The sequence below is a fragment of the Phyllopteryx taeniolatus genome, chromosome 8 (assembly GCF_024500385.1).
Source record: "Phyllopteryx taeniolatus isolate TA_2022b chromosome 8, UOR_Ptae_1.2, whole genome shotgun sequence".
In the NCBI taxonomy this organism is placed as follows: Eukaryota; Metazoa; Chordata; class Actinopteri; order Syngnathiformes; family Syngnathidae; genus Phyllopteryx; species Phyllopteryx taeniolatus.
In genome coordinates, this window is record NC_084509.1 from 12,736,805 (window position 1) to 12,746,250 (window position 9,446).

A 9,446-nucleotide genomic window follows, 5' to 3' on the forward strand; every position below is an offset into this window, starting at 1 on the left:
TAGCTGTCTTTCTTGTATTTTATTGCACGTGAACCTCATGATGCCTTATAAAAATGAATTAACATTGTCAGTCTGACTCTCTTTTATTGCTACATTAAGTCGTGCAAGTAGTCATAACATTGTGTGTGTATCCATGGATGGGAAAGCAGCAGTCTACAGTATATGTTTATGGACCTACTGTAACATGTTTGTCGCTCATAAAAGTAGAGTAACGGCTGATTATTGAGCTGGTGATAAGCAGTAGCCTACATATATCATTACAAGTCCCCTTTAAAGTCATCTGCACTCTGATGTAACCAGAACACCATTGGATAGGGGGGTTGCTGATTTGCAAGTATCTGTAATTCATTAAATGATTAAACTAAAACAGACATTTGTTTGTTACGTACATGCATATATCTTTAATGTTGTTTGTTTTCCAGCACACAGAGTAAACCAGTCTTCAACTTATTTCCCAATGGCAGTGAAGAAAGATAGGTGTCCATCCCTGTCAGCCAGTGTGGATACCTCTCGCTTCGCCCTCCTCTTGGTGCTCATTGCCCTTTACATGCTGCCTGGCGCCATCTTATTTTCTTCCTTAGAGAGATCAGCGGAAATTTTGGCCCACCTGCATTGGCAAAAGAGGTTAAGGGACTTCAGTCAGGCGCATAACACTAGCTACCGAGATCTAAAATCTCTTTTGCGCCACTACGAGAAGGCCAGGATGGCGGGCATCCGAGCAGAACAAGGCAGAACCCTGTGGGACATTCCGGGAGCTTTCTACTTTGTGGGAACTGTGGTGTCCACCATTGATAAGTTACATCAGTATCAGTACAGCATCAGTGCTGTCCAAAAGTATTTGGACAATGACATCCACCTTTTTTTATACCCCCATTATGGATTTTAAATAATTAAAGTACAGACCTTTAGCTTTATTTCACACACAAAAAGACATTCGCCAAATAGGAATTGCAGCCATTTTAAGAAGGATAAAAAATTTTTTATTTGAAATGCCTTTCAAGGAACTCAAAGACACTGTACAATCTCTACAATGACAATGGTTGAAATCACAGACAATTAAACAATATATATACTGTAATTGTAAATATAACCAATTGCTGGACGAGTTAATGACTTCACTGCAGCCACCTTCACTTGCTGCTTGTTTGTAGGTCTTGCTGCCTTCACTTTTGTCTTCAATAAGTGAAAAGTATGCTCTATTGGGTTGAGATCAGGTGACCGACTTGGCAATTGGAGAATACTGGCCTTCAAAAAGTTGCTTTCACAGAATTTTTACAGTCATTATTTATCTATTGTTGGATTTATCTTACCCAACATTATAAAAAATAGACACAAAAGGAATGAAGACGCTGGTTTCTTTTTCTCATGAGGAGGGCGTATGGGAGATTGTTCAGATCACAGCCTCTCAACACGCTCTAAACAATCCCCCCCCTCGCTCCTGCATTTATTTGAAATAGGAGGGATTTACAAATCATAATGTTCTAAGCAATAAGACACAACACAAAATATTTTATAATAAGAGGGTTTTTCCCAGACATCGTATTCTAAACAATAAGACACGACACATAATATTTGATAATAAGAGGGTTTTTCCCAGACATAGTATTCTAAGCAATAAGACACAACACAAAATATTGGACCAACACTTGTCCCGACCCGACCACATCCGATCACGTCCTTGGTCCAGGCGCCCTTCCATCGGATGATGCTGAGTCTTCTTTTTGAAGGCGAGACATCTAAAATTGTCCATTATACTAATGCAAGCTAAGCAAATAAATGATAACTTCTACAATTTATCTAACATCTATCCTTTCAGTTGCTAGGCTGTAATCGTGTAACGTGTCAGCAGTCACATCATCCCAAAACATGTACATGCACAAAGACTGCTGCCACCATTTTTGACAATACTGTATATGATATGCTTCACATCCTTTTGTTTGAAAGTGTACATTTCAATCACATCTTAATTGTTGTATTTCAAATCGAAACCCCGCTGGTGTGCACGCGCAAGTCACCAGCTGGCTTTACCGTGGTCTCCTCGTAGAAGCAACTTTGCCATTTTCGGCATGTCTTGTTCCCCGGTAAGTAAAAAACATTCATTTCCAGTCATATCGGCCATCTGAGGGGAATTGTAACTACAATGTGGCCCGGGACAAAAATTAGTTTAACACCCGTACATGTAAATGCAAAAAAATGATGTATTAATTTTTGTGGATGGGATGGGTTTGAGGGAATTTTCTGAATACTTGCTTAAACGGCTTTTATATGTGTACATCAGAAAGAATAGATGCAGTATTTGTATCAATGGAAAGCCAATTTCACAAACACAAAATCTAATCACCATAATGTCTTCCTTTACAGGAGAGAGTCGACAGACTGAGTTTGGAGTAATTACATATTGTGATGAAGAAATTTCTGCGACATCCTCCACGAGACATCTGGGGAAGCTCCTTCGATTCTTCAGCCCCTGATCAACGGATTGGTGTCTGCCATAACTGCAGACACATGACAAACCTCATGGACACCATCTTGACCAGGGGGAGTTTTTTAAACAGAGTCAGACGATTGTGGAATGACATCAGGCCAGCTGATGACCTTCGTGACCCTGTACAGAACAAAAGACAATTCCGCCAAGGCTGCCTATTGCCAATATGTAATGTGGAAAATCCCCAGGGACATTATATAGGTTTCAGACAAAGCAGACAATGAGGAACCGCATTTCCTATTTTCAAAGCATTGCTCCAGTAGAAATGTGCATGTTATATTAAATTATAAATATTTGTAGATCAATTTGCACCTTATTTTTAAAATTTTACTTACAGGAGTGTCTGCACATTTACCTCTACCATTTTGAAATTGTTCAATTGTTATAAATAAAGAACTGAAAATGAATGGTTCCTTTTTCACAATTGCCACTCAGAAATCAAAGTGTTACATTTCCTATCTCCTTGTAGTGCCCTATATAACGCTTGTTCAAAACTAATTAAAGGTATTTAAACACATTTTATTTACAAGATATATTCATGGTTCAATTACGTCATTCTAAGAGTTTTTTTCCGGTACTCCAGGACTGGCTCGTGTCAATCCAATCTTGATCAGGCAGTGTCCTTTGGAAAGAAGCTAACATTTACAGTAGATAACTATTAAATGCATTTCACACACAACCCTAAATACTAATTTAAATTTTTTTTTTTTACAGATTTTTAAAAACGTGTACAAGAAATCTAAATTATTACAAATAGACCAGATGTCAAACATGTATTTACTCAGTAATGTCATGAAGCATGGATGTTTATAATTACATTATACCTATTTGTACATTATTATTTCTTGAGACAGCCATAAGACTGAAATAAAACTCCCCTTACCCTCTGCTTAGTTGTGTTTGCAGCACCTGAGTAGGTCATCAGGCCTTAGCTGTTGTAATCTGCGGCAGGCCACTGGTGACAGAAAACCAGTAATTCCATTTTATTTTTATTGGCCTATTTGTAACGGACAAGAGCAGAGGGAAATTGACAGTTGCCGAGGCAGCATGGGTTGCACTGTACCTTTTGGTACTCTGAATTTGTGAGATACACGTAACGATTCCAGCTCGGCAGTGGAATTGAGAAATTAATGGAGACAAAGTAGCAAGTAGTGTGGGTCATACTGGTCAACAACAATTATTCAAATAACGCAGCGTGATGAAGCCACAACAACGAGATTAGGTAAAGAACGTTGAGGTCAAAAAATGTATTGAAAAAGTATTTTTGGTCAGCTAACGAGTTTGCTGGCTTGCTTTTATAAAACATCTAGCCACAGCTCACTTCTGCACTATTTTAATTGTCTACTGGCCAGAAAAAGGTACCCGCAAACAATTTTGCATTGACATCAATGTGTTCTCATTGAAATAGCATTTGACACAATCAAGTGTGGAAAACAACATTAATCATGTGTTTGTGGTTGTGTTCTGCACAACACGATTGTGTGACATAACTTAGTACCTCACCCAGCATGCGCCCACACTGTTGCATTTAGTGACGACATAGTGCTGCTGCGCTGCTCCATGCTGCAAATAGCGTCAATTACAAAGTCATTTTGACATAAAGGCTATGGCTATCGGCTTGTGATAATACTAACTTAGTATTGTAATGTGAGTGAGCAATGCTATTTTGTTGAACTAGTGCAGTCGCCGAGTGCTACACATGAACGCGGCTTTGTAACACTAATGCTATCGGTTCCAAGTTATATTCTGGGGGAATGCACAATCAATTATGAATAAAAGTATGTGATAGACTTGAGGCCTTTTCACACTGCACGTAACAAAGCATCTGACGCCTTCGACTTTCTCATCCATTGTGTGTGTGTGCCGAGCATCGCGTCAAAGCAGAGGGCGTCTGACGGTCAGCGTCACGTCATTGGATCGAAAAATGTTCTCTTCGGGAGCGTTGATGCAGTGACAACAAAAAGCTCCTACAATGGGAGCGGGGCTGGCGGAGTGCTTTCTGAGTGCTATTTTGGCGAACTTGTACAGTAAAAGGCAAAGGGGGAGATGGAGGAAGGAATAATAATTGCAGTGTCTCACTATCCCAAACTTTAGGCCACTAGAAAAATAATATACCGAGACATCTCTGTGGGAGGATTTCCAACTCCCTGCTTAGCCCGAAATACACCTCGAAGCGCTCTTCCCGGAACTACAAAACTCAGAAACAAGTTTGAACTCCGAGTTGCTGCCGTGAAATTAGTATGTGATATTCCATCCATCCATCCATCCATCCATCCATCCATTTTCTGAGCCGCTTCTCCTCACTAGGGTCGCGGGCGTGCTTGAGCCTATCCCAGCTATCATCGGGCAGGAGGCGGGGTACACCCTGAACCAGTTGCCAGCCAATCGCAGGGCACATACAAACAAACAAAGAACCATTCGCACTAACATTCCCACCTATGGGAAATTTAGAGTCATCAATTAACCTAGCATGCATGTTTTGGGGATGTGGGAGGAAACCGGAGTGCCCGGAGAAAACCCACGCAGGCACGGGGAGAACATGCAAACTCCACACAGGCAGGTCCAGGGATTGAACCCCGGTCCTCAGAATTGTGAGGCTGACGCTCTAACCAGTCTCCACCGTGCCATGTGATATTCCCATTCCTTTTTATTTTATTTTTGTCATTTTTTTTTAGCTGCTGCGTGACCTCCTCCACCTCAAAATAGGCAAAGTTGGGGCTTTCTTTTCCAACAATGACAAATGCATATTTCCGAGCCACTCAGCGGGGACAGCCTCACGACTTCCTTCTAGGCTGTTGCGTCACCACTTCCAAATATGGGGTGGCTGCAACCCCGTTGCCGTCCTCGTCTTTTCACACTGAGCAAGTGCAGTGTGAAAAGGCCTTTACCCATCGAGCAGAAATGAAGCCTCGGCGCTCGTGTGTCCAAGTTCCTCAGGGAGTCTGACTTGACCCCACCTCTCGAATAGTAGTTCCAATGTGTATCCTAGTTTTGTTTCTTTCTCTATCAGTTTCCATCCATTCTCTCCATCACAGAGACTTTTTAAATTAATAATGAAAATGAAATTAGAGGCATTAGATGAGGCCTGAGAGGAATGAGTTTTCACAAGATCATTTTAATAAATGTTTTACTTTCAGGACATGCAGAGAGTTACAACATACAGTACATGATAAAAAGTGTTCTCCCCCCCTGAACTACTTAAGGAGTGTGATCAAATTGCAGTGTAATATTTAATACCCTTTATGTGATTGATTATTTAATTATTGTTATTGGAACGCATTGGTTTACAATCAAATTGAAGTGTAAGGTGTAATTATGTAAGATAGTTGCATTTAATGGAATGATACAGTACATTTGTTCTCATTTTGCAAATTTTCATTGACATTGACTTGCAGACAATACAGTACACATCCAAACACATAATCTTTCCCTGAAACAACAATAGAAGAATAAAAAAGAGGCTTTTAACACTTCCAGACAAGAAACAGCGATTGTTGCTGATCAGTCATCACTCTTTCACAGGGAAGCAAATCTATAACAATTTAACTCAATTAAATCAACTCAACTGATCGTTTGAACCGGATTTGATGGGAATCTAAAGCTACAATACACTGATTCAGTCACGCCCACAACAGTCAGTCAATATTCCCCCTGGATCCATGAGGGACAAACAAGTCATTCAGATATTTTTTTCCCCTACCGCTTATCCTCACTAGGGTTAGATCAAAAATTATCGCAGAAAATCAATTTCTAGCCTTGCGACTATTTTCACTATCTTTACACTGCCTCTGTCACTGTGGAAAAGTTGGAGCAGACAGCATTAATCACAGATCAATTTCCTTTTTTTTTACTGCAACTTCCATTATTATTATTAATCAGTGTACTTGAAAGGGGACAATGCAAATTCATAAAACACATGAAATACACATGGTTAAAAAAGCCAGAATTAGCCAGAAGGCTAGTTTCATCTGTAGTCCCCTGGCCATGATGTAAAAAATCAAATAAAATACATCTACAAGGAATGAGACAGTCACCTCTGACAGAGCCTTGAGTGACACGCTCAGAGCTGTTTCTTTGGCTGATGAACTCACCCAGAGGAGCTGGAGCCAAATCATGCAGTAAATCAAATTTAAATCTGCAAAATATGTGAAGACTGTCCCAGTTTAAAAGACTGTATTTTTTTTTAAATTGCACAGTGATGATAGTGCCTTGGTTTTTTTATCCATCACTTTAATTACTTGTTTGTACAAAACTTCCAATGTTTTTTTTTGCATTCTGACCAGCCTGGGACCAACATGTTTACTGACATTTGATGATGTAACTGTGTGAGATTTGCGACATTTGATATTTCACTGTAGTCCTGGTGATTGACACACTGGTATTCAAAAACAACTTTTCCATCTTTGCTTCACCAAATGTTGCATGTAGCCACTTACACAAAGTTGTTCAATATGCAGAATGTTGACCATTTCAGGTACTGTACAGTACTGTTCTTTTATTTAGTAAAATCATGTTGAGATATAGATAGATCAACATAACCACTGATTTTGAAATGCTTTTTTTTCCAATACAAAATGCATGGAAACAGAAATGATATGTTCCAGGGTCAAACTATTGCCATTTTAAAACCTATGTGGAGACAATTCATCCATCCATCCATTTTTTTATAGTGCTTGTCCTCATTTGGGTTGTGGGTGAGCTGAAGCCTGTCCAAGCTGACTGTGGGCGAGAGGTAGGGTACACCCTGGACTGATCGCCACATTGCATGTAAAATTATTCATCAATATTTTAACAGTCATACAAGTTTATAAATCAGAACTCTGAGTCGTAACTTCAATTATGAATGAGGATAAGAAAGGAGACCTTGTTCCTGTCTCTCTCTGATATTGTATTATCATTTTGCTGTAAGACGAAGCAAGATGTCAGTGGTTGGGGTCGGGGCGCGAGTGGCATGAAGCAGATAATAACTACGTGTTCATGTGTGTATATGTGACCTCGCTTACGGAAAGAATAGACAAAAACCTCTTAGCAGCACCCATCCCGGTTTTATTTGAACTTTTTAATTGTATTGCTTATTATTCTCAAAGTACTTCTCCTGTCTATTGTCTACTGAAGGGTTTTGCACCTGACAATAAATAAATGATTTGTGAATCTCAATGAGACTTTGGTGTTTTGGCCCACTCCTCATTAATAAACTGCTCCAGCTGTCTCGGGTTTTAAGAGTGCTTTCTCCAGCCTGCATATTTCAGCTCTTACGTTCAAAAGGATTTTAATGAGGGTTCTTCAGAATTGTCAGATGTTTTGTTCTTTGTCATTCTTGAGGGTTTCCAGCTATGTGTTTTGGGTCTTTATGCTATGGGAGGACCCATGATCTGCAACTGAGACCAAGCTTTCTGACACTAGGCAGCACATTTCGCTAAAGAATTCCTAGATTGCCTTATACCTTATACCTTATACAGATTCAAGACACCATGTGCCAGATTTAACAAAGCAGCCCCAGAACATAGATCTGATGTGACTCGCCAAATAGCTCCAGTTTTGTCATATCTGTCTCAAGAACGTTCTCCCAGAAGGTTTGAGTTTTTTCCATATGCATTTTGGCAAATTCAAGTGTCGGCGCTTATTCCAGCGACCATTGTGGGTTTTCCTTTCCTCAGCGTGCCAACATTTTTGTCTATGTGAGCTATGTTGATGTTATGGTGAGCATATGTTGATGATTTTATGGTCTTATTTTCTGATAGGATTTGGAGGGACTGCCCCATCCACAATAGCAGGGAAGGTGTTGCTCGTGTTCTATGGATTGTTCGGCTGCTCGGCCACCATACTCTTCTTCAACCTTTTCCCGGAGAGCGTCATCAAGATGTTGAGCTTCCTCTCATTCTGGTGCCACTCCAAGAGAATCCAACACGGCCAACTGGCGTCTCGAGGCCGCGGAGGTGACCGCAAAGACGAGCGGAAGCCGCTTACATACCAAGTGGCCCTGGTGCTCTTCGTTGCTGTCATGGCCGTCGCCTGCGGTGCGGCCTCGCTCTACTCGGCTATGGAGGGCTGGACTTACAAGGAGTCTCTCTACTTCTGCTTTGTGCCCTTCAGCAAGGTGGGTTTTGGGGATTTTGTGAGTGTCCACAGGAACCAACACGAGGAGATCTGAGCGTACAAGGTGGCAAACTGTGCCGTGATGCTCCTGGGAGTGTGCTGCACATACTCGCTCTTTAACACCGTCTCTGTGATGATCAGAAAAGGACTCAACTGCATAATGAGGATACTGGGCACAGTTTTCTGGAACTCAGCTATCTATCTGACTACATACACTGTACTCGTGCAAGTACGATGTATGTTGCTGTGATGAGGGTAAAGTGGAAACAGTTTGCCATGGAGAACTCACTAACAAAAACAATGAATGGGAAGTGCATTTAGACAGTAGTACGGAATCACTTCCTATTGTAATCATTTGAAATCTTGATATTAATTTTCTACACCGTGTTCACCTGCCTAGCTCAAAAGTGGATTCATATTATCACAGCACATCTCCAACAACTAGAATAGTGCATATTTTGCAGTCTTGTGCCCAGCCAATTATCAAAGAAGGTAATTCCATTCTATTCGAATCTATTGTTTATTTCAAACTCAAGGTTCATAAAATGTGCAGTTAAAATTCAGAAAATAAATACAATCTTGATTTACAGTTCAAAATACCTCCAAGAACTACACAGTGGATATAAAACATCTACCCACACCTATTCAAATGCCAGGTGTTTGTGATTTTAAAAAAATGAGACCAAGATACTGAGTATCATTTAATCATTTCAAACCGTTTTCCGCCATTAAAGTGACTTCTTTTATAACCTGTACAACTCTTTGAAAAAATCATTTTGAAAGCGTAAGTAAAAATAAACAAGGATAATTTGGTTGCACAAGTGCGCACACCCTCTTATAAATGGTGATGTGGCTGTGTTCACAA

At 40.3% G+C, this 9,446-nt stretch overlaps 1 protein-coding gene across 1 annotated transcript; it reads left to right on the forward strand.

The window, feature by feature from the left end:
* Positions 1-457: 457 nt before the first annotated feature.
* Positions 458-8,831, forward strand: si:ch211-261a10.5 (potassium channel subfamily K member 13). Its single transcript, XM_061782443.1, is given in 2 exon segments — positions 458-786; positions 8,222-8,831. Coding segments are annotated over 2 exon segments (939 nt in total).
* Positions 8,832-9,446: the final 615 nt, after the last annotated feature.